Source organism: Pipistrellus hanaki (genome assembly GCF_964339955.1).
Source record: "Pipistrellus hanaki genome assembly, chromosome: 14".
Taxonomy (NCBI): Eukaryota; Metazoa; Chordata; class Mammalia; order Chiroptera; family Vespertilionidae; genus Pipistrellus; species Pipistrellus hanaki.
Window position 1 is genome coordinate 38,149,019 of NC_140516.1, and position 26,108 is coordinate 38,175,126.

The 26,108-nt window shown below is 48.7% G+C and overlaps 1 protein-coding gene across 11 annotated transcripts in view; it reads left to right on the top strand.

The window, feature by feature from the left end:
• Nucleotides 1-26,108, top strand: part of PAX2 (paired box 2) — an 80,585-nt gene that overhangs the window by 12,676 nt on the left and 41,801 nt on the right. For all 11 annotated transcript variants that reach the window (XM_084903801.1, XM_084903798.1, XM_084903793.1 and 8 more), the window contains 2 exons: nucleotides 20,001-20,086; nucleotides 21,568-21,687. In XM_084903801.1, coding sequence (XP_084759927.1) covers nucleotides 20,001-20,086; nucleotides 21,568-21,687 — 206 coding nt within the window. The remainder of the gene's footprint in view (nucleotides 1-20,000; nucleotides 20,087-21,567; nucleotides 21,688-26,108) is intronic.

Sequence of the window (26,108 nt, forward strand, 5' to 3'; positions counted from 1 at the left end):
GAGAGAATCATTGATTGGTTGCCTCCTGCATGCCCTACACTGGGGATGGAGCCCACAACCTGGGTATGTGCCCTGACCAGGAATCGAACCCATGATCTCCCAGTTCATAGGTCAATGCTCAACCACTGAGCCATGCCAGCCAGGCTCTTCCTGCTCTTTAAAAGAATTCAGTAAAGGGTGCTAATCTGGCCTGTACCTTTTTCCTTCCTGTTTACACCAGATGTCCAGAGTTGAGATCCTGGCAGGGGGAGCTGTTACAGCTATGGACAGTGTAGCTCATCCAGTTATGTGGGTGAGTCTAGAGGAGAGAGAAGGAACCCTGACAGATCTGAGGAGTGGGAAACAGTGTCTCACAACCAATGCACACATAGATATTAGTTAAATATTAAACAGATAGGAACTTAAATCACCTTGGCTTTATCTGTCTACCAGTCAACTACAGGGTTGAGATGTTTCCTCCTGTTGACAGGTTATTTGTTTTGGTGCTATAAAGGTGCCTTTTGAATGTATTCATAATGGTTTCTAGGCATAGAGGTTGATCTCTTTTTAAAAAAAATATATTTTATTGATTTTTTACAGAGAGGAAGAGAGAGGGATAGAGAGTTAGAATCATCGATGAGAGAGAATCATCACTTAGCTGCCTCCTGCACACTCCCCACTGGAGATGTGCCCGCAACCAAGGTACATGCCCTGATGGGAATCGAACTCGGGACCTTTCATCCACAGGCCGACGCTCTATCCATTGAGCCAAACCGGTTCCGGCAAGAGGTTGATCTCTTGAGGGGAGGGGGTGTGTGTGTACACCAACTGGTATATGCTGTCTGGTGAAAGGGTTCTGAGGCCAAAAGGAGGAAAAGGAAGAAGGCCCACTGGATGTGACCCTCAGTCATAAAGGCTGGACACCTTGTCCTGGGGTCCGTGGACCTATCAGGCCAACTAGGGAGGCAGTCATAGGGCCACTGGGTGGTTATAGGGCTGGACCAAAAAGTCTTAATTATAGAATTGGGGCAAATTGGGGCCAAATTTTCCTTTGTTTTTCGCTGTAACACTCCATAGTCCAGGTAGCCTCCACTAAGAGGGGATTTGCTACAGCGATGCCACCCTTGTGATGGAGAGCTGTGTGGTGATACTCTGAAGAGCTGACATCAATATATGATCAGCTGTTCATCTTCACTTAGACACTTGAGTCCCAATCCAGTAGGCAGCAGTGGGTAAGCAGCCAAAAGATGTTCTTCCGGGTGGGTCCACTTCTTGCAGAGGTGCGATGCAGTGATCACCGAGGTTGTAGGGGCTCCAGCAGCAGCCATGGCAGCAGCACTGGGACACAGTCATTGGCAGAGCTCTCCCAAGGGTCGGGTCCCAGTTCCAGCCTCTAAACTAGGGGTGTCGAACTCAATCAGAGAAGGGGCCAAAATCTAAAATCCAGCCTAAATCGCGGGCCGAATGGTTTACTCAACAGTCATAAACTGACAATGTCATAAACTGACAGCAGAGTGCAGTGATGACAGCGCGGTGTGGGCCACATTGCAAGGCCTGGCGGGCTGGATTTGGCCCGCGGACACATGTGCTCTAAACCCTTCCCCAGTAAGCCACGTGCCAGGGAAATAAGGAGAAACTCTGTGTGAGAAATGCATAGCTGTGACTGGAGAAGGCTTGGAGACCAGGTGGGGTGTAATGGCAGGGGCAGATGCTGGGGCCTCCTGGGGAGGGCAGGGCATAGGGGACCTTTGGGAGGTGTGAGGAACAAGAAGAGAATGACCCAGCAGGAGCAAGGCCCCATGCAGACCTGGAAACTCTCGAGGGAGGGAGGGAGACAGGAGAGCCAGGTTCTTCTTGTAGCTCATCCTCAAAAAACCACTGGACTCTTTCTTTTGGGTTTTAAGAGCGAATATGATAAGGAGATATTTTGTATTTCGTGTGCGTGCGTGTGTGTGTGTGTGTGTGTGTGTGTGTCTGTGTGAGAGAGAGAGAGAGAGAGAGAGAGAGAGAGAGAGACAAAGAGTCCTTGGCATTCTAGAAAGGGTCAGGTCTATTCTATGGATATGTGGGGAGAAAAGTAGTGCCCCAAAGTGCAGATTGGCAAGAAATGTGTTAGTGGAGGTCAGTGATGGAGATGTCATGTGGCCATAGAGCTCAGGAGCGCAAATGCCTCCAGGGCCGTGGCAGGAAAGGTCAGTGGGAAGGGCCACCGAAGATGAGACAGAGGTGGTGAGAGTTGGACAAACGGAAGTTGGAGTGCACAGGCCCAGTCTAGAGGCAGAAGATTTGTTTTTTTAAAAAACTTTGTGCTGGCCAAATAAAATACATCGCCAGGCCTGGTTCAGTTCATGGGCCAGCAGTCTGCAGCCGCTGGTCTGCGGAACTGGACATAACTTCAGACCAGAGCAGTAACATCAGTACAGGTGCAGGGAAATGTGCCATTTCCTGAGCTCCTTGGTCCAGAGCCCCCGAGGAAGGGAGGCGAGGGAGGGTGTGTACGCTCTCTAGCTGGGGGAGAAGAGGGTGAGGCAGAGATGGGAAGGGATGGACAAAAGTAAGACTGAGGACTGAGAGAGGAGATGAAGCTGAGAGGGAAAAGGAGAAGCCTCGGACCTGGCTCAGCCTGGACAGGTGTGTTTGGGAATGGAGGGTATGGCGAGAGTGCAGAGCAGGAAGCGACAGAAGCTTTAAAAGGAGAGCTAGATCTGTGCATCTGCTCCATGGGCCTCTGGTAGCCCTGCAAGGTCTTGGAGGTGGTGGGCAGGAGCCAGAGCTCTGGGTGGCTGGTCGGCCAGGTTGAAGGGAACTGAGGAGGCTCGGAGGTGGTAAAGGAGGAAAGAGGAGGCCATCCCTGGAGGGGAAAGCAGGCAGAGCAAAGGAAATGGCATGCGAGGGCAAAGTCACAAGACCTGAAGCTCATGGCTGCCTGCATCGGGCAGCGCACTGCAGGGCAGGCTGTTAGGGGCTGCGGGGCTGCCGCAGTGTGATGCTCCAGCCTGGTCCCTAGAAGGAGGGTGGGTGGGAGAGAGGCCACCTTAGAGCCCCTTCCACCCAGGAGCCTCTGGCCACTTTGCTCTGGACTTCCTCCTCTGCCTGCCGTCAGCTCTGCCTGAGCGTCTGTCTGCAGTGAGCTCCTTCTGCAGCCATCCAGGAACAGAGGAAGCCAGAGGACATGACCGACAGCTCCTGGCAGCTCCTGGCAGCTCTTGGCAGCTCCTGGAAGGAGGAGAAAGGCTGTGAGACTGGGCAACAGGCTGAAAAGGAAACTGTACCCACCTTGTAGGCTCCATAATGTCAAGAGAGAGGAAAGATTCAGAGGGGAGGAGAGCAGGAATGGAGATCAACAGAGGCCCTAGAGTGAGCAAATGTGAGCACTGAGCAGCTTTCCCTGGTCCTGCCGCTTCCTCCGGGCCCCAGGGTCTTTGCTGGGCTGAGGAAGGAAGTCTGGAGCCTCATGTGACAGTATCCAGCTTAACAGGTCACAGAGATGGTCAGGGAGGAGAGCCCCTTATCCTGTGACCGCTTAAACTAATTCAAGAGGACAAGATGGTGTCTGCCTTGTGTATCATACCAGGAGAAGTTGGTGACTATGTGTTGAAGACCTCTGCATAGCTGTTTTGGAAAGAGCATGTGGGCCCCTGGTATCTTCCCAGTGCGCGGGGAAGCCATCTAAATGGCCCTGGCATTACAGGGAGCTTTCAAAAGGAGTCAGACCTGTTGAACAGTCAGCTAATGGCTCACTATTGAGAAGGTTTCCAGTTGAAGGGGTTGTTTGGTCCCAGGACGAAAGTCTTGGCCATCACTTGGACGGCCTGCTGTTTGGGGGGTTAGTAAATGTGATTGGGAGAGTGTGGGGTTGAATGGATGGTAGCTGTCCTGCTGGGTTGATGAGTGGGGGTTCTGTCAGGTACACAGAGGATGCTGTGTTTAGTCTGTGAGTATGTACACACATGCATTTATTGTGCTAAAGGCGAGGGTGTAGAGTAGCGTGCGATGCCAGGGTGGTGTGTGTGAGTAACACGCTACTAGGAAAATAGGTAGCAACTACTTGTATGTGTTTGTTGAGGTCCTCAAAGAGAGTGTGCATACAGATGTGGACAAAGACCAAGCTATTTATCGCTTTTTATCATCTGCAGTGAGGATACCTCCTTTCCCTCCCCCCATCCTGTGTGTTTTCCTTCCTCTCTGTCCTCCTCATCGTCACTCTGATTAGCTGGTTTGGGTTAGGAGGCCAATCTCAGTGGACTCTAATTGAAGATTGAAGAGAATTTGATAAGATAGGGAAGGCCATCATTCCTCTGGGGACCAATAGGGGTTTCATGTTCCCCGACTCCACTCTGCCTCCCTGAGGAGCTGACACCAGGGCAGGCGGCCTGCCCATTGACTGTAGCTGTCTGGCCTCTGGGAGAGCCAGAGAAAAGGAAGTATTCCCCAGGGTGGAGACTTCGGTTCCTTCCCCAGTCACCATGGGACTGGAAGGAACAGTATAACGGATGAGACAGGGAAAAAGGGTAGAAGAGAGATGGCCGAAGACAGGAGAAGAGAACTGAGAGCCAGATATAATTGACACTGACCAACCTTAGCCAAAACCTGATTTTTGTTCACAGAAATACTCTGGGTATGTATATTAGGAAGAGGATTATTATTATTATTATTATTATTATTATTATTATTGAAGATTCTGAAGCCTGTAAGGCAGACTGCTGGGCAGAGCACTCAACTATTTGCAGAGGGTACTGCCTTGGTTCAGGTCCAGCTCCTCCTAGAAATAGTGTTCACCTCACTCTTATGCCCCGTGTACTCCCACCCCTGAGCTTATGCATGCACCTCTTTTCTTGTCCTCACTTCCCCTGAACTTGGCTCTGAGGACCAGCTAATTCCTGGCTCCAGGAGACAGCCTGGAGAGAGGCACAGACTACTTAGGAGATCACATCCCAGGGTGGGTGCAAAAAAAGTTGAGAGAAATTCATTTCATGGACAGTGGCTGCTTATAAAAGGCGATTCCAGCATACGAATGTGATAAATGTTAACTGAGCATTAATCTCATTAAAGAGGGTCCTATAAACTTTTCATTTCTAATTAAATTCATCCAGTGATGCTGCCCAAGCGAGTACTCTGGGCCTTTGTTTATGTGGAAAATTAAAATGCAAATACAATGGGATTTATTTCCAGGAGTTGAGTGATGGGCTAGCCCCTCTGGCTACTGGTCTCCAGCCTTGTCAGGCCAGGTGACTGCTTCTCTGGAGGTGCTGTTCCCCTTGGGACACATTCCAGTGTGAAGGGAGAGGCCAGAGTTCAAGGTCAAGTAGAGTGGAAAGAATTAAGGAGAAAGAAAAAGGCAATAGATGACCCAGAAATATAGGAAGGCATTGTCTTGGCTTCCTGTACTCCACGTCACACTTCTGGGAGAAGAGACCCCCAAAACATTGCTTGTGAACGTTTCCATCACAGTTCCCTCTGCAGCTCTGGGATGAAGAGTGAGCATGGGAGGAAGAGATATTGGAGGAAGCAGCCAGGCCAGACATAATGGGCCTGGTCCTAAAAGAACGTAGTGGTCATGAGCAGGGAGGGCCCGGGGCCTGGACTTACCTCCAGCAGTTTGAGGGTCAGCTTCTGTCCATATTATGGTTTCACTGGGCTCTTCCTGCCAGCGCCAAGTGGCATTGACACAGGCCAATGGAGCATAGTGGCACAAACCGAGAACGCTGTGCATGCACGCCCACGCGCACACAGCCTTCTTGCACAGAGGGAGAGCCGGTCTCTCACAATAATAAACAAATGTCCCTTGCAAAGATCCTTTAGTGCCACGGCCCCTTTGATAAAAGTGATAACCCTGACTACTATTGAATGGAGCGATCTAAAGGTCCTATTTACTAAAACATAAATTAAGTCGAGTGGAGAGAAAACCTGGGTAAGGAAAATCATTTGGGTATATCAGGAGAGACACTGAAGGATCGCCGCGCTGCTCTATGGCTAAGGAAGCTGTAAATAGCATTAAAAAGTAGAGAGGGAAAGAAAATGGAAGTAGGAGAGATGATAAAAAGCACAGCACTAAATCACAAAGAGAGGTACCTGTACACAGTCACAAACCAGATTTACGCCCAGCTTTGCAAAATCTGCAGCTTGGACTCTTGATACGCAGAGAGACTAAGTGCACAGGCATGTGAATTGAAGACGGTAGAGATGAAGCCGTGTTGGTCGTGGGCTGTCTATACCAGGTGCTGGGACTGATCCATCAGCTCCATCATGTTGGGGTCTGATTGGATTCAATTCCATAAACAGTCAAGGATACAGCCTTATAAGGTTTTTAAAGGTCTTTAAGCACACGAGTCTCTTGTGAGCTGGATCCGTGTCCTAATGGATCTCCAAGGCAGCAACCCATTCCCAGAATGGAGTCTGCTTGACTAGTTTTGTCGAATAGCTGCTACCCTGTCCTCTTTAGTCTATTTTATTCTGTTGGTTGTTTTTTTTCCCTCTTTCCTGTTCACTTATATCTCTTGGAAAACCACGAGCACTTGCTGATGAGCAGGCTAACTCCCAAACATATGGATGAAAACCAAAACCTTTAATCGGTCATCTAATAAATGTTGTCGATATAACGTCAAGTATCTGGTGGTTTGGAGATGTATAAGTAGTTGACTGAAATTCTTAGTTTTTATCCAGGCACAGAATTAACACCTATTTGCATTTCACTGGTGTTTTGTTTCACTGGGAAACACCTGTTTGCAGAGGAAAATACCCGAGGAAACAAAGTGGTGTGGTTAGAAAGCATCTTTGATGCATCTGAGTCTCATTTCTGATTTGAAGGGGGGACTGGGCTTGGCCTGAAAGTCAGCGGAGAGCTGGAGCTTAGAGCACTTACTGTTTGAACAAGCACAGCTGGTGGACACTGGCACCTGGAAGTTGGTGGGGAGGGCAAATCACTTTGTCTAAACGCACCTCAGCTGTCCATTAGGACGGGCTTCCATAAGGGAATCCGCTTTGCCACATTGCAAGAGAATGTCAGGGATCTTAGTGGATACTGTCTTTTATTCATTTATTCTTTCATTCACCCATTCAGAAAACCTTTGCTAAGCACCTTCTACGTGTGAGGCCATTCACATAAACCGATGTGGTATAGAAAATGTAGGGAAGCAGGCTCTGGAGAGAGATGGCCAGAGTTTGCATATAGCTTCCTTACTCACTAGTTGCATGTTTAGAGGCAAATCCCATATCCTCTCTGGACCTCAGTTTCCTCAGTCATCTGACATGGGGATAATGATATAGCTCTTTTATAGGTCCTCATGAGGATTATATGGGTTAGCCCACTTACACCTGCTTGGCATTGCAGCTGGAGACAGTAAGTGCTCAGTAAATGCTAGTTATTATTATGCCGACAGCAGTCATCAAGTATATATTCTTGTTATGTGTCTATGTCAGCGTGTATGAGTTCTGGCTTTACTGTGTGCAAACACTGAAATTTTTAAAAATAAAAATGCTTGAGGAGCCAAAAGGATACGGTGTGGACAGAATTTGTGTGTATGAATGTCAGTGAGAATCGTGGGCCACTATGAGCCCCGCTGGATTTAGGAAGGGGGCCTGCTCTGTGTACATCCAGGAAAAACAAACAAACAGCTCTATAACTCAGTTATCTAACCATTGAACAGAATTAGTTACATAAGTTCCCCCTTTGTCCATTCTGAGAGCCCGGCCTGTGCGCACGTGTGTGTGTGTGTGTGTGTAAACATCGCATGTTCGTATGACTGCACATTCCTTCTCTGTGATGAGTCTCCTATTGCTTGAGGAGTTGAAGGTTGGCATTTTCTGGGCTTCATGGCATTTTCATGTGTTGTGGTGCTTTGCATTTTGCAGGAATTTTTGATAAAATGAAATGATAATGGAAAAAAAATTCCTTACTTGATAGGTTTGAAGGATCCCTCTGATTCTTAAATATCACAGAGGGAAGAGAAAGGGAGGAAATCAGGAAGAGGAGGGGAAGAGAGTAGAGAAAATAGAGATAAGATAAAGGAAGAAGTAAGAGAAGAGGAAAAAGTGAGCAATTGTTTGACAAATTCAAACCAAATCTAACAAATTGTCTCGCATATCTATATATTCCAGGGAAGCACAGAGGTAGGAGATAGATAATCATTGCAACTATTTCCATTGATGAGGGAGGAATTTTTTTTTTAATTAACTTAGTTCAATGCTCAAAGTTACTGCACATCTGAAAATTCTCCATTTTACTCTGTGCCCAATGAGAGCAAAGATGAAGACCAGAGTTTCCCAAACTCATGATGATATGTTCTGGCCTCCCCAGCTTTATGAGAAACCCAGGAGATAAGTCTGAGGCCCTAAATTCTCCCTGCCCCTTTGGCCTAGGTGAGTAGCCAAGTTCAGATCCATATCCAAATGTCTTAGCATCCCCTTATCTGAGTCCTTCCTTAGTTCCCAAATTTAGCACCTAGATTCCATTATTCCTCACTTATACCTGCTAGCTGGTAGAGGTCCTGATTTTTTTCAATAAAAATAAAAATATTTTAAGTAAGCTAAATTTTAAATCTGGGAACTTGCATTTTAAAAAATAAGTGTAAAATGTATACGGGCCATTTTCCTTTCTGCCTATTCATCCTCATGGGGCTGGATGCAGCCCTCTGTATGAGGATAGGCAGTGGTGAACTATCAATCTCCAGTCCCTGTCACTGTCCAAATGGACCAGAAGGCCAAGGAGAGAACTACCTTCTGCCCCCACCTGACTGTCCCTAACTGACTATTAGTTTTTGCAGTTTTGCTTAAATCACACAAACATCTTGATTTATCAAAGGATTTTGTGTATATTAGCCTACATGTGTACATATTTATACACATGCATAGGACAAGCTTATGGATGCTTCACTTGGTGAGTTCTTATATTCATAAGAATAATAATAGCTAACAACGTCTCACTGCAATAGGAATTGCCAAAAGCACATCGCATGTAGTAATTGATTGTTTATAGATGAAGAATACAGAGAAGTTAATCAACTTGTTCAGGCCACAGGCTAAGTAACAGAACTAGAACTTGAACCCATGTAGTACTGGCTCTGAGACACATGCGCTTATGCACTAATTCATGCTTCATACCAACTTTTGATCAAAGGAAATGCAGGCATGTGTAATCTTTTGGGGAGCTCTGTATATTTTGCATCTCATGCCCAGCGATGTATTCATGCATTGACTTACACGTTCCGAACAGAGACCCTGAGCCTTAGTACGTAGAAAGACATGCCTAGCACTTTTTCCTGTTCTCTTCCATGGTGTGTGTGTGGTTTTGTGAGTGCTGAGCTACATTATCTGGGGATATTGGGGAGGAAGAAGTTGCTGGTGGCCAGAGCTACAGAGTGGAGCAAACGGGATTCTTGGAACCAGAGCTTATGTTGTTATTCCCATTGGAATTGGGGAGTTCTCTCCCATCTAGCCTCCTCTGGCCCCATCAGGGATCTTGACTATTGACAGGGATAGGGGTTGGCCTGGGGCTTTCACTCTCCAAATTAGGCAGATGTAGGGAGAGTGGCATCAGGGCCTGTCCCAGTGGGGTAAGGTCAGAACTGTTCCATTGAGCAGGGGGAGTTTGCTTCCAAGAAGAATAGAACTGTGCATTTGGTCAAGAAGAGATTTGTTCTACATTTCTAGAATCTTCCTTTCTGACAAATCCAGAAGCTTTAAGAAGCTAAAGGATGGGCTCTCTCACCCACAGCCACACGGAGAAAGCAATTACCAAATCATACACCACCACCCAGATCCAACATCATTACTCAACTCACATCACCAAGGAGACACCCATTAACCTAATCTCTGAGACATACATTATGGAAGAAAAAAAAAAAAAGGATGCTGATATGATCAACGAACACAATAATTCAAAGCAGAAACACGGACATTGCCACCAAACAATACTTGAATTCCTCTAATTCAGTGTTACATAAAGTGCAGTCACCTCCGTACAATACCACAAAACACCACGTAACAAACCTTAAGCCACCTGCCCATGGCACAGTGCAGTACACCATAACACAACACAATTCCAACTTTCCATCCCACAGGCACACCTGTACACAAAGGCTGAAATCATATGGCCATCTGAGTGATAGCACTGGTCAAACGCACAAAGGGATGGAGTCAGCAGTGCAACACCCAACCCTTCTGTGTACTCAGCATGAAATGGCCACAGCCCCAGCCTCCCCGATGCCAGTGCTCTCCTGACCCCCAGGCACAGCACAGCCTGCCAGAAAGCAGTGCCCTCCTGTTTCTCCAGCAGGTGCATGTGTCCAGACCATCCCCTCCAACATGCCTCCAGGCTCTCGTTGCTCATAAGAGAGTAAACTGTCCCCGGAGCCTGCTTTGCCAGAAAGGACAGATCAGCTTTGTCCTGGTTGGGGTTTAATCAGACTTTGCTGTTACTGAAAAGGACAGAGCTCCAGGGATGGAGGGAAAGGTGGGGGTGGGCAAGGAGGGGGCTTGCCCAGCTGGGTGCCGGAATTCCCCTTCTTCCACCAGGCCCTGCCTTCTGCGGTCCTCCCAGAACCGAAGCCCTCTTGCTGGGTGTTCACTGAGTATCGATTCAGTCTGCAAGCAATTTTAATATTTCTTCAGGGACTTTCCAGCAACAGCACAAGTCATTAATTCACCCTCCCAAATTGCTTATTCAATAGCAGGAACATGGCTCCTGAATAAAGTCCCAGAATTTATGTGACTCGCACGAGTCAGGAGGTCAAACAACTGTTATGGAGCGAAGTTAAAAATCCAAATAAAATATTGACACTTTTTTGGGGAGGGGGGTGGGGGAAGTAAAGGTATTTAAAATAGGTTTTTGTTGCAATGCCCCCAGGATAAAGAATGGAAGGAGACTGAAGACAAGTTGGAGTTTATAAAAATCAATGAAATTTATTGCATATCTACTTGGCATTTAATAAGTCTCTCATTTCCACATCACTCTACCCCCACCCCATCCTGGCCATAGATAGAAAGACACACACACAGGTATACAAATGCACATTTATGCTCATCAATACTGTGCACGGACCAATATTTCAACACGATTGTGATGTGAGCGTCTCAGACACCCTGGGAAGGGAACAGTGATGAGTATGGAGTCATGTGTGATTGTGGCTTACATATTTGACAGAAATAAGCATAACTGGGCAGAAATTCATGAAGTTGGTTTCGATAAATACATCCAGTATCATCAATCTTGGATCCATGCATTAGAGCAGACATGAATATAAAAACACACTAATCACAGGAATAGTTTCTAGAAACTGAGAAACACATTGTGTGCATTATGTCCACATAATTACATACATGATTTGAAAGCTAGATAAATACAGAGAATTTGGAAAATCTACAAACCAAATCTACCAGGGCATATAAAATACATGGCCACCAGACCACTTAACCTAAAATGGTGGTTCTTTTGTAACACAGGCATGATGCTTATCAAATACAACTATGGCATGTGTGGAGGAGAGGGTCAGCATCTTTAGAATCATGGCTACATACAATTTCTGTTAATTATCTACATATACATTTGCTCAGTTGTCCAGATCATGGATGGGAAAAGACTGAAGGAAAAACTTGTTCATTCCCACATAGGTAATAAACACAAAGAACTACTATTTCCAGAAGATGCAATATGGTTCAGCCTACAGATATTGGAGTCACATGGCTCCAGTGCTATTACGCACATGAACTTGGGCAAGTTGCTTAACCTCTCTGTTGTCTCCTTGGTATTATAGAGAGCATGCCTATTTGATAGAGTTGTAGTTAGGATTTGAATGAGAAAGAGCATTTGGTACAATGCCTGTCATAGAGTGAATATGAAATAAATGGTGGTTATTCTTTTTCTTATTATTATATGCAGCTCTTCTATTCAGCCCCAGCCTCTCATGGATTCCCCATCTGTTCTTGATATGATTGACTTATTCTACCCAGCAGTTAGCAGCATGGAGTCTGGAGTCAGACTCCCAGGTTTAAATCCTAAATTCGCTACTTAACAGCTGTGTAACCTTGGGCAAGTTACATAACCTCTCTGAAGCTCAGCTCCCACGTTACTAGAAAAGAGAAGTAAGTTAAATAATCCACGTAAAGTGCTTAGCTCACTGCCTGGTACACAATAAACATGTATTCGCTCACTATATCCCTTAATATTATATTATTATTATTATTATTAATAGTAACATTTTATTTGTTACTAAACAAATGATCTTTAAATATTCACATTATTCCAGGCACTGCTGTTATGTGATAGAAATACAGTGGGGAGAAATCTAAGCATGACATCTGCCCTTACAGAGCTCACAATCTAGGGGAGGATCCAGAGTGACTTGAGTAAGCAAGAAAACAAGGTTTCAGCTCTCTACTAGACCCAGAGTGGAAGAGGGGAACAGAAATAGATTAGAAAGCCAGATTAGGGGAGATTTCGAAGGCAAAGCTGAGGAATTTTGAGTTTATCCTGTAGCTACTAGGAAGCAATTATAGGGGTTAGCCACATCGCATTCTTTTAGGTGCACGGAGAGAGAAACCATGCATTGTTTTTGAATGCTGGAGTTAACTAGGAGAGAGGGGGTGGGGCCGGAGGCAGGGAGGCCAGGCTGTCTCTAGGCGGCCCCACCCCTGTGGCTGCTAAAAGGCACTTCCTCCAGGCTTCCTTCTGCGTGGAGGGAGGAGGCGTGCAGGTGGAGAGACAGGGAGGAATGGGTCCCAGCAATGAGTCTACGGGAGCTCCCTTCATCCTATCGGGCCGTCTTCTCCCCTCTGGGGCCTCCCAGGGCCAGCAGGAAAGTGTGTGATAAGCAGCAGGCGGACCCTAGCCCTAGCCTGGAAGCCCTCACGGAGGAGGGCACGGCCAGTGACTGGAGAAGCTAGTCTGGTCACGGCGCCGGGCTTGGCATGCACTGCAGACTGGTTTCCAAATGGTTAGTTAAACACATTGCCCCTTAATTTTTAAACCTATGCCTATCTTGAAGTTAAATCAATCCATATGCTTACCATTCATCATCTAAACCATCCCTACGGCCCCCTTGGGCCAGCCCCATGGCCCATCTAGCCCAGTAAATCGTGTCTGGCCTGGGCTCTCGGGGACACGTGGTGGAGGGATTATCGCCCTCAGTGCCAGTCTTAGAGGGCGACGTTGATTCAGAAAACATGCCCGGTATCTAAAGAATTCACTGGAAGCCTTGCATCCTGGAATGCACCAAAAACTATTTTGAAATTGTTTTTATTTCTAACCTATAGTTTAGTTTCCACAGAGGAACCGAGAGCTTCTTGAATTTTGGCTACTGTGTCGGGATTAGCAGATGGGGAGAAATGTTGATTGCTAGAGTATGAGTAAAGACCTAAGTATTCTTAACTCACTAAGACTTTCCCCCTGCTCTCTCAAGGCTTCCCTGCTAACCCTGATGGTCAGGATGGTTTTCTCACCCTCTGGTGGAAGGTCGTCTTCTCAAATATTAGAGAGCTTAAGAATAATTTGGAGAATTTGCTTAAATACAGGTTCCTGGGCCTGACCACCATCTGAAATTCTAATCAGGAGGGCTGACGTTACCCAGGATCTGCATTTAGCACACACCCCGGGGAAAGCTAATGCAGGCAGTGCAAGGACAGTAGTTTGAGGAAACCCTTCTGCAAGCTTTATAGTTGGGACTCACGTCTCTTGGAGCTCAGTTTTGACTTCTGAGAAGCAACACGAGGCAGAAGTTCTTGGTACATTTGGGGGGAACCCTGCTAACCTTGGAACCTGTGTATTCCGGTTACATCCTCCTGCAGGCAGAATAGGAGGCTCTGCCCATGGCTTTCCCCCATCAGTAACCATTCTCTCCCATAGAACCCTGCCTGCCATATGGTCAGTTGTCCAAGCTGAAACCCACAGGGCATGTGAGTGGGTGCAGGCAGACAACTCTAAACGCTGCACAAATTGCAAAGCCGAAGCCTCAGCAAAGAGTTTATGTGCAGCACCTCGGGACTGCCTGTGGGGTGGGCAGGGTGGATGCTATTTTCTCTGTGGGACGTACAGAGGGGAGATTCCAGCTCCGTAGAGGTCTCAGGAGTAGGGAGAGGTAGAAACCATTTCTGGGAGAGGTGAAGTTTTCCTAGATGATCTATGATACCTCAGCTGAGGTTCTGCCGTGAAAACTCTCCAGCTACCTGCGTTGCTCTGACTTGCCTTGGGGCTGAGCCAGGGGCAAATGCCTGCTGTTGGCAGCTCTCAAAAGGCCTGAGTTGAAACAATTACCTGCATTCATTGGGCAAAATAGCCTTTGCTGAGGCAAATGTTGTTTTGTCCTCCAGAATGGTCCAGCCTATAATAATACCTATGAAGTCACCAGGAGAGGCCCCTCCTTCCACTCTTGTGGCCCAGGGTGCAGTGGGGCCAGCTAGTCCGAAACATTCTCAACACCAGAGTTCCTTTCATTCACCAAACCAGGAAAGAGTTTCCTCAAGCCAGGGAAACATTTTCTGCAAAAACTCTAAAGTGAGTGAGCTATCTACCCCAGGACAATTGAAAGTGATTTACACTTGTTTATGACACATGAATGAAGAGACTTGACATCTTGCTCCAAAGACCCTTTGAGCAATCCAGTGATGTGCCTAAGCCTGGGGCTAGCCTGCCGTTCCACGTGGAAGTGATTCCAAAGTGGAGAAGGCAGTCTGTCCCAGGCAGATGGACAGGATTTCAGGGTGGGGGCATGCTTGAAGGTCCCGTGTCTATCGCGTTGTCAGCAGCTGGTGAGCAGGGGTTATCACTCCCATTCTATAGAGGGGAATGCTGAAGCTACTTACCTTTGTTTCACAGGACACAACACAACAAGAGGACTAGAACTTAGGAGTTTGGATTTGGGACTTTTGGGCACCTGTCTCCTGGAGGCAGTATGCTTGGCGGATGAGAGTATGGGCCCTGGGTTTTTCTATCTGAATTCAAACCTTGGATTTGCCATTTATTAAACGGTTGACCTTGGCCAAGTTATAATATGTCTGATCTGTAAAATGGTTTGTTGTGAGGATTAAGTGAACCATTGGTTTGAAGCGCTTAGACCATGGCCTGGCACATGGTGAATGTTTAGTGCAACTGTTTTTATTCCTGGAACCTCCACTAAGGAAGCACACTGCTCTTGGAAATCCCAGCCAGCCTAGTCCTGGAAACACTGCCACCCAACACCCTCCAAGGTGAGCTGAGGTCACTCCAATGCTAATGGGACCTCTTCTTGTCTCTACCTCAGGGAGTTTTTGCACACCATTTATTATCATATAATATAATGCAATATAATATCATACATAACGTAACATAATGTGATGGGTAGGTTAACTTGGAAACCCTGAGGCGGACCGTGGATGGATGGATAGATGAATAGATACATTTGTACTAAGTATACATACATTATATCATTCTATTGATTTGTAAAAAGTTCCCGGTCTGCCTGGCTGTAATGAGATTTTTGAACTTTGCGTGGCGATCAATGAGAGGAATATTATTGGCCTGGAGAATTGATATACCTGCTCTCAGTGGCTTGTTCTGCTCCCAGGCTGCCCCGGCCCCCCAGGTGTACGATTCCAGCAGACACTTAACCTTTTTTACAGTGTCATCGGGCTAAAAGGAATCTAATAGTGACACAGGACTTGTGCTCAGCACTCTGCCACTATTGCTTTCCTGTCACAAATAATTTATAGCCTTCTATTTCCATCCCTGAGTCTGCACCCCAGCCCTGCCTCCCACTTTCCCCCAGCTCCCAGAAATCAATAAACTCACACAGCCACACTGGGACTTCAGGGTGCAAGGAGACAGACAGATAGACGACAAAGAAGAGAGACAGAGGGAAGGGCAGAGGAAGAGTGAACCGCAGAAGAAAGGATGAGAGAAGGAGGAAGAAGAGGGTGTAGAGCCAGAGAAGGATTGAGAAGGTCCCCACTGCTTTCTTAGAATGTTGAGGGTTTCTGTGTTTCTTCATGAGCTTAACAAACTATTACGAGGCGACTGGTTACATGCTTTCATTCTGACTCACAGAGCCCCTAGACTGATCCCTTCCCTCTCCTCTTGGCTGGAGCTGAAGGCTCCCTGGGAATTTACCCACGACGGAGTGATTCCACCTGCCTTGTCATCCTTTATGGTAAAGCTCAGCCTAGTATCGCTTGGGTCCAGAAGAAGCTGCTGCTCATATTGTCTACAGATCCACCCCCAGGCAGGGGTCCCCAGTCGGTCTTCTCTGATGCAACCTGTTTTTGGGTCAGGCTGTGACACCTGCTGCTGCTGTTTCCTCGCTTCTCAGTGTCTCTGTAGTAGCTGCATTGACCAGACTGGGGCATGTGGGGCTGGGAGGCCTCCTGCCTGCACCTGGCTCAGCCCCTAAATAGAAAACAGCCAGGCCTAGGGGTCGCCCATGGCAATACTACCACCATTTGTTATTATTATAGCCAGCACTTGTTGAGCCAAGCTTCATACTAATTGTTTCACATGAGTTATCACCTTTCATCCTCACTATAGTCCCAGGAAGTAAACAGTACTATTATTTTATTATACAGGTGAGGGAACGAGAAACTGCAAGGGTTTCAAAGGCAACAAGTAACAAGAGCTGGGGCTCAGACGGAGCCCTTTCTCCCTTTGCTCTGGTCATACTCCTGTGAGTGTGGGAGACGCTAACTGCCTGAAGTCCCCACGCTGGGCCCCGACAGAGCCCGGGAGGTTCCAGAAAGTTAGTGGAGAAAGAACACCCCTGTGGGGAAAAGCATGCTGGGGAAAGAAGCAGGGAGCAGGCACCCTGACAGGGCAGTCTTTCCGGAAACATGAAATAGCGTCTCCCAGCCAACTATAGAGATGTGCTCTCCAGGATAACAAAGACAGAAACTCCACAAGGCCAGTCCTTATCTGTCTCATCCAGCCCCAGCTCTGAGGCTTCCTTAGTCCAGAGCCCATTGGCCCTCAAGCCAGAGCCACCCACAGACCAGTGAGATCCCAGAAGCTGTTGCTGCAATGCATTAGAAGCAGCTGCTCTGGACTGCTCCACCTCTTTCTAGGCCCTTCCTGTAGACCAGGCTACACTGCCCTTAGCTACTCCAGTCTCTCCCATTGTGATTATGCTCCAAACACGTCCCCCCGTCCCCATCTCTTGGGAGATGACCTTGCCTTCTTGTTCTGCCAAGAGAAAAAGCTCCTTTTTGAAGCATTGGATTCCCTCAAAACATGCCCTCTCTCCCTAATTCCTCCCCTGTGCTCTCCATTCCATTCTCCTCTTGTTTTGTCTTGCTCTCACCAGCATTCACAACCTCTTTTTAGCCAACTTCAATCTCTCCCTCTTCACAGGCTTTTCCTCCTCAGCCTAAAAACTTATCCAGGTCTCCTCTACCTTAGAAAGCCTTCCCTCTGCTCAGGTCACTGCTCCCGGCTTCCACCCTTTTCTCTCCTTTCCTCCTATGTACTTCCTAATAACCTCTTTTTGTCTGGCTCCTTCCCTTTGTTTATATTGCTCTCCCCACGGTCACTAGTAGTCACTCAAATCCCTAAATCTATGCCCCTTCTTGTTCCCAATTCCCTCCAGTCCTCATGTCGCTGTTGACACTGTGGGCTGTGTTCTTTATGGAAACAGTCTTCTCCGTTGAGTTCGATGAAACTGAGGATCCTGGTTCTTCCCTTTCCTGTGTGGCCAGCTCTGACCCCTTGCAAGGCCAGGTTCCTTTTCCCAGTCTCTGAAACTGATGTCCACTCCTCAGGCCTCTTGAACCTCTCAACACTCCTCTCCTTGACAACCTTCCAAATCCATATCTGCTGTGCCCGCTGGGTGTGGGCGTGTCCACCTGGACACTCCTCCCCCTCCTGATGCTGCATCCCTCTTCCTGACTGGTACAAACCACCAGCTTTTCAGTCACCAGACTTGGGTCTCTAGAGCTATGATAGACTCCAGGTAATTGCCAACTCCTGGCCATTTTGCCTTCACCATATCTTGCAAATTCTTTCCTTACTTTCCTGAGATCAGCCCCTCATCGCCTCCTGCCTCTATACTGCTTTGCCAGAATCAGTTTGTAGTGCCCCCTCTAGTTTAGAAATCGCTCGTGGGCCTGAGACCCTCTAAACCTGGTCCCCGTTTATTGGGGAAAGTGTGACAAAAGCATACATTTTTGAGACTGAATTGTAACTCTGCCCTAACTGGCAGTGTAATCTCCAGCAAGCTTCTTAGCCTCTGCCAGCTTTGGTTTTCAATCTGCACATTGAGGATAACAGTGTACACCTTGGAGGTTGTGAGAATTAACACTGGTGTATGCAAGTGGTATGAATTGCATAAAATATCGGCACATAATACCGTAGATGCTCAATAAGTGGGAAATCACAATTCTCATCACTTCCAAGTTTGAAGCCTTTTTTCCTCTCCTCTCTTATATACCTCCCCTGTTCTGGCTGACTGGTCTGGGCATGAGCCCCTAGAACATCAGATTCATTTAGCTCCGATGCTTTGATTCTACCCCCCTCCAACACCTGATTATAATGTTTCACCCTCTGCTTCTTTGTTCATCTTAGAATCATGTTTTTTAATGGAGAAAGAGACCTTAGAGATTCTATAGTCTAAGCATGTCAAACTCACAGCCGGCAGGTTGCATGCCTCAATATATACAAGGCATGTGGCCTAATGGCCACAAGTTTGACATGTTTGCTGTAGTGTAAGCTTTTTAGGCTAAAGCAAACAAACAAACAAGCAAGCAAACAACCCTAAAGCCCAGAGAAGAAGTAGAATGATGAGCCCAAAGCTATGTAGCCAAAAAACAGCAGAATCAGAAGCAGGGCTCGGGGCCCCCTGCCATGTAACCCCGTGCCCTGTGCACCATCCTCTGTGTCTCTCGTTCCTTTATGTATCTGTATGTTTAGCCCTATTCTGCTTTGAAGCACTACATAAAGTCTCACCCCCTCAGTGACTTCTCTCCCGATTCCTTTTGGCACTTACAATTGGCCCCCTTGGAGTTACCTAGCTTTCTTTGAGTGTGTGTCTTCCTTCCCTAACTTTATACCCAGCACTTTCAGACAAGGGCCTTATTTCTGTTGCCTGGCAGCGCTCAGTAAAAGCTGGTTAGAGAGGACGCACTCATGGCTTACGCCTTACCTGCTGGTTGAAGTGAGCTTGGATCACACACATTTCTGCAGGGAGGAGCAACACTGTTGGGAAAAGTGCTTCCCAGGGCACCCAGTTTGGCCAGTGGATGGAAAAGAGCATTCCTCAGTCCTGGCCCCAAGGCTGGCCTTCGGTCTCACACAGCCCTTGGTCCTTTGATCACGGACAAGCCAGCCCATCCCCAGTCCTGAGTTGTTTGACTCACCCCAGAGGGCACACTGGGGGGCACCAGGCTTTTCGACTAGCCTAATAAAGAAGCTCTGATCCAAGTAGGACCTCAGAAAAAGAGACCATCAGGCCAGCGAGCTGGACAGGGACAGAGTAGTACGTGAGAAATTGTTCAGGGCTTGACATCTAGCAAAGGTACCATGTGCTGTGTTGGAATCCTGGGGACAGAAGGGTCACCTGTAATGTAGCCCTTCCCTCGTCCCTTCTCCTTGGCTCAGTAAATGGGGAAATTTCGCCCCCTCCCTCAACTCTGGAGGTATGTGGTACAGCCCCCATAGGAAAGCCAGCTCCAAAATGGTCTTCAGCTCTAGGGAGTCCTCTCCCGGGAAGAGATTTGTATGTGATTAGGAAAGGGGAAGGGGGAGTCCCCACCCTCACAAAGGGGAAGGGTGCTGTGCTCTGCTCACTCTGCTGCCCCAATACCTGCTACCGGAAATCAAGCTGCAATTCAGATGATGCACACATGGCAGGACAGAGGCAGACAGACGGCCTCCACCCAGAGCTGCGCTGCTGATCCGTGATCCGCAGAGCAAACAGGAAGGAAAGCACGCCTTGTAGCAGTCAGTGAGGGCAGGGGTGCAGGGAGCAGGTGAGTGAGGGAGGAGCTGAGGGGCTGGTCTCTGCAGGTCTGTGCTGGAGTGGCCAGGGAAGGAGGGGCATGTGATGTGTGATGCTGTTGTGATGCTGTTGTAGGATCATCCGGACCAAAGTTCAGCAGCCTTTTCACCCAACACCGGATGGGGCTGGGACCGGAGTGACTGCGCCTGGCCACACCATTGGTAAGAGGGCTCAGGGACACGGGGGGCGGGATATGCAGCTCTGCCCCAGAACTATTTCCCCCCCCCCCCCAATTTGCACTCTCTCTGAGCTCCTAGAGGCTCAGGGGTATCCTTGAGACAGACTAGCTCACTGGGATCCCTAACCCTTTCTCCATATCTATCTATCTCTTTCCTCCCCTTCCTCCCTATTAACATTCCCCTTCAGCATAGCTTCTCCTCCCCTTTCTCCTTCATCTTTCCTTTTTATCTGATCCTCTCTCCCTACTTGTCCCTTTTTTTTTCTCCTATCTACTATCTTACTCCATTTTTGTTCTGTTTTTAATTTCTAAGATTATCACTCTCTTCCCTTCTCTACCTTCTTCTCCCCACCCCCCCTTTTCTCTTTCTCTTTCCTCATCTCTATATGTGAGGCTCTGGGTTTGTTCCTCTGTCTCTCCCTCACTCTTCATAGCCTGTTTCTTTTGATCTCTGTCTCTCTGTCATCCACTTGGTAACTCTTTGCCTCTCTCCAACCTCCTTATTTATGGATCCTTGCTCGTGGCCTTCCAGAGACATGACCCAGGCCATACCAAAACACCTGCTAACATTCCTACCAACCCCCGATCATACAGTCTTCCCTTTGGCCCAAGGGTGCTTGGCACCAAATATTAAGGAGCTGGGATGTGACCAAGCTTTTCCTGTTGACCCTCTTGGCAGCTGTCCCCTGCTATCTCGACTAGCAGGAAGTAGAATGGCAGGTCCCAGCCCTCCTGGAGTTGGCAGGATCTGTTGTTTACTAGGTCTGTATTACAGTGTGTGCTAGGAAGGAGGGTTGGGCTGGGCTGTACCTGAGTAGATCATTACAGTGTGAATGTGTTCACTAGTCTGTGCCTGGATGGGGGAATGAGGAACTTCTCAAGTGATTTCAAGACCAGAAGCAACTGGGAGAGAAGAGCTCTGCATCCTGGAGACTATCAGGACCGTTCTTGTGTCTCCTAGGGATTCAGAGACAGATCTTAGAAAGCCATAGACTCTAAATCAGGATTGGTAAAGACTCAGCCCAGGAGACTAAGAGGCAGTGAAATGCAGTTTGTTTAGGGTTTTCCTGGCCCCGGGGATTGAATGAGCTGTGCAAGGAGGCCTCTTAGGAGCTGTGCTCACTACAGGACTGCTGAGTCACTGTTTAGGTTGAGTCAGCTTTGGGTTTCCATTCATCTTCAGGGGAGTGTGAGTTCAGGGCATCAGGGACCTCTGTAGGTCTGCAGAGAAGGCTTGGGTTGACTGGTCACCACTCAGTCCGGGACTGGACAGAAGTGAATAGCCTGCTCTGTATGTAGCAATGCCCTCTCAAACCTCAGAGGAAGAAGGGGAATATGAGCTCCCCTTCCCTCCGTATTTCCTCTGCTTCTCTCTGCCCACCCTCCCCCCCCACCCCCGCCTTGGGCTTTGGCCTGCTGTCACAACTGCTTTCCTGATGGCATTTCCTCCTTATTCTCATCCAGTTCCCAGCACGGCCTCCCCTCCCGTTTCCAGCGCCTCCAATGATCCAGTGGGATCCTACTCCATCAACGGGATCCTGGGGATCCCTCGCTCCAATGGCGAGAAGAGGAAACGTGATGAAGGTAGGGAGGAGGGAAGAGGCTTGGCTTCCCTGTGCATGCTTTGTCCTTGGACTCAGAGCTCCGGTTTCGGCCCAGCCTCGCAGCTGCTCTGCTGTGAGATCAGTTTTAGTGGCAAAGCCCAGGTCCCCCCACTGCCCTGCTGGCTCCTGGAGAGAGGGAGGCAGGCTGCTGATGGGGCCATCAGCTTCACCATCTGCTCAGCAGCCTTGACTGCTCACCTTCCTCTGGGACTCACCCCCAATATCTCCGTGGGATTCCAGGAAGGGAAGCATGAACCATGTACCTTGGGAAGATTTTGGAGGCTGGGGGACATCTGGTCTCTGACCTGAGGATAAAAGGCCAGTTTGCCTTGTCCTCACCTGATCCCAACCCATCAGGAGGGAGGGGCGTGACGTCACATACAGCTGATCCTGGCGTCCTTTCTCTGTGACACATGGACACTGGCCCCACTAAAACCAGTCAGGGAGCTGAACTTGGGTTCCTCTCTGTGCTCCCCCATGGGAGGAGACATCACTGTGGCTTCCCTCTGGCCTTCCCTCATTCCCTGTGATACCTCATGGTGCAGCCAGCTGTTATGCATGGAGGTAGAGAGAGAAATAAAAAGGAAGAGGAGAGAGGAAAGGGAGTAAGAGGAGAGAGAGGTGGCCATGAGCTTGGGAGAAGGTGTTTTTCATATGGATGACAGTAGAGGTCCCTTGGTGACCATCTGGTTCTCTTATGATGCATGGCCAGGGTGCAGGGCTGCCAGGCCCTGGCAAACAGAGACACCAGTGCCTGGAACCTGCTTCTACCTCCAAACTCATGGTCCCTTCTGGTTTAGGGAGTGTGTGTGATTTTAAGGGTATTTTAAGGGTATGATTTAAAGGATACCATGAAACAGGCAGAATCCTCTAGAGATGAGGATAAAGGGGGTGGCCATATATCCCATTAGTCCAGATGGTCCCAATTTATACCTTTTGTCTCTGCATCTTAGCCAGTCAGCACCTCCTTGTTCTTTCAAAAATGTCCTGTTTAGACAATAAGTCATATAGTCATCCTAAGCCTAGAGGAGCCCTTGAATTGGGGCAGCTTTAGAGGGTGAGGAACAGAGAAAAGGGACAACACTGAGGTTCCTTGGGCCCCAGGAAAAGGGTAGGAGCGCCCTGGCCTCCAGGAGAAGGGGCAGCGTGTAGGAGAGGCCTGGGTCTGGCAAGACAGTGATGACCTGGTGCTGGCCTCCTTCCAGAAGCCCTAATGGCCTCGTTTCACAGGGAAACAGCTTGTCTGGCTCTATTTCTCCTTCTTCCCAAATATCCAAACCCATTTGGCTGCCACGGCCTTTGCTACTCACTAAATTTCATTGTGGTTGTTTTGGCCACGGCCCCTGATGGGCAGGGGGAGGCTCTGTGAAAGGTCCTTAATTCCAGTTCTCCCTGAGGGTTTCCCACATTCAGGCCTTAGCCAAGCTTCCTCATACCCTGAGCGTTTGGAAGATTTTTCCCCAAACCCTACGGGGTTTCTCCTTCAATCACCACCCTGCATTTTTTAGAGCGAGAGATGTAGGGGAAGCCAGGGTAGGCCACAGACCCCCTCCCCTCTCTCTCCCATTGTCCTGTGGTGGGACACAAGCATGCTTTTTGCTTCCTGGGCTCCTATGGACCATGGAAAGAGGCCAAGGGGCAGGGAGGCACCAGCATGAGGCTGTGGCCACCCCAGCTTGGGTCTGGTTGGTCCAGAACAGAGTGCTCTTCTTTCTGAGCAATTGGTCACGTTCATTGTTTCAAGTCAATTCAATTCAGTGAACCCTTCCTGTGCGTGAATAACAAGAAAGGCTTGGTGCTATAGGGTCCCGAAGCAGAACAAGATATGATTCTTGTCCTTAAGGAGCTTACCGTCTGGTGGGGCGTGTCAAACACGTGAGCCCAGAGGGCAGAAGGGCCCATCAGATATCCGTGCTGTGGTGGAGGCCTGGGCTGTGGGCCATGGGAGCTCAGAGTGGGGAAAGAACAAACCCCAGGAGGGCTGGTCTGTGCGGAGGGAGGGCCCTGAGGAATGGGCGAGGGGCATGTTCAAAGGCAATGGTGCTGTGAACATTCACTGCTGGGCCCAGCCTTGTGACCAGAAGGTTCTGTGATGAGAAAGTGCAGGGCTACTTTGGCTGGAATGAAAGGGCAGGAGGGGAAGTCACGGGAAATCAGGCTAAGTGAATGGGTTAGGGTCGCAGATCAGGTCAAGATCAGATCATATAAGGCATTTGGCGTGAGTAGTCACCGAAAGTGTCTGAGCAGGAAGGGAAAAGGACAGGGCTGGGTTTGGGAAGATCACCCTCCAATGGGGTGACAGTGGGCAGTTGAACGTCTCTAGGTGAGGGACAGGGGCGTCTCCGTGCTTCCTGCATAAACACTCCCTCCCTGGGCCTAGCTGGGTGACAGGAAGGATCAGAGGCCCTACTGCTTTTTTTGGGGGGGGCGGGGGGGGAGTGAAAGGGTTCTATTGCCCCAACTCTCCCTCCTATTGACCAACCACAGATCAGATAGAGCTGTCCTTTCCCCAGCAAAGCCTACAAGGGAGGCCAGTTCTCTCTGACCCTTCGTCCCCACACCGCATACCCTTGACCTATCAGGCCCAGATGGGAAGAGAGGAAAAGAGAGAGCAAAGACAGACCTTCCACAGCCTGCGGTCCCCCTCCCCCACTCTCGGTGCCTCTAAGCAGCCAGGCCCCGTTTGCATTAGTGAGCAGCTCAGATGATTAAGAATAGGGGAGATAATTATGTGTCAAGATGATGTAGCCCAACTCCGCAGTCAGGCCAAGGTAGCACAGCAGCTGGCAGGCTGGTAGCAGGAGGCAGCCTCCAGCCTGGGCTGCACAGACACCCAGGTGTGTCCTTTAGCTCCTGGGCCAGCACCGCAGGCAAAAGAGAAAGCTGGCTGGAGGAGCTGAGGGGCCCCGGGATGGGAACAGGTATTTGTTCCAAGGGGCTGAGGGAGTGGACAGAAGAAGCCTGATGCCTTGCCAGGATAGCTTTTTTTGGGGGGTAAGGGGGTGGGCTGTTATTGTGGCATCTCCCTAGGAGTGTCATACTCCGAGGGCAAGCTGTGAGCCTCTGTCCTCAAGGAGGCCACTCCCGCTCCCGCCTCTGGGTACGGTTCAGCCTATTCTTCAGCTCTAACAATGTCATGGTGTTGGGCATTAGCGAGGACAATCACTGCCGTGTGTGCCGGCGTTATTGGAGACAATCTCAGCAGTAGTTATTGGTGTTCACAGTGATAATACCCAGAGCATTATTGGCACTGGCACTTGGAATATGGACAGCGTTATTAGTATCTGCAGCAATCATATCTGCGGGGATATTAGTAAAGGGTCGATCAGCTGTGACTCTGGGGAAAAAGAAACTGACAGTGACTGTGAGTTCGCTTGAGAGGCCTTCTCAGGCCTTGGCCTTGGGAAAGGTGGAAGAATCTCCAGACTTCCCTTGGAGAAATATGCTAGTCAAGAAGCTTTGGACCCCTCCTAAACCCCGAGAGTCCAGGAGATCCCAGAATCAGTCGGGTAGACAGGCTAGTGACAGATGAGTAAGTTATGTCACAAAGCCCCCAGAAGACTGTCTGGGAAGGTAAAACCCTGTTGTGGGCCTGTAAAAGCGTTACCTCTTTTTGGGTACAATTATAGCAGAGTATATTAGGGTCCTTGAAAGGATACTGCTTCCCTGAACGTGGCTTGTCTTGGCTTATGTGGCTGGAGGATAAAGAGACTCCTATCTTTTTAGGCTGAAGAACCAAAGGCCTTTGCCTTCACCCAGTTGCTTTCAGCCATGGCCCAAAGTGTTGCTGTGCATTGGTGTTATTGAAACACGAAGCAATGGCATAATCTGTCCAAAAATCCAAATGAAGTCATATGGTCTGAGTCTGTTAATCTGTGGGCGGGGAGGAGTGTTGGTCTCACCCTTTGACGTGTGGGATTGCAGGGGGCTGTGATTTTGCTTTCCATTAATTAGGTGCACAATGAGTTGTGCAGTTGAGTGGTGCCAAACCGGTGCAGTTGTGCATTTGCAGGCAGGGCAGGTTGCACTGCTGAAAGTAACCAAGTCCTGTCACTGCCTTTATAGCTCCCTTCTGCTTTGGATGGAACCGTAACCGGAAGAAGCAGGGTATTTCCTTAGTTAGTTTCCCTTCTCGAGGTCCCCAAGTGTGTTGCTCAGGTTAGACTTGGAGCAAAGGAGGAAATGAAGCTGTGGAAAGATGGAGCCCTGGATCTCTCTCTCGAAAGGAGGATTTGGGATGAATGGGCAGGGTGACCAGGTTGGAAAGGTGTGAGCTCTGGAGTCAGGCATGGCTGGGTTTGAACCCTAGTGCCTTGGTCAAGTCACTTAACCTTCATCAGCTTAGGCTTCTCCTCTGTAAAGGGGAGACGGTAACAGCGTTCACTTCACAGGGACCGTGGA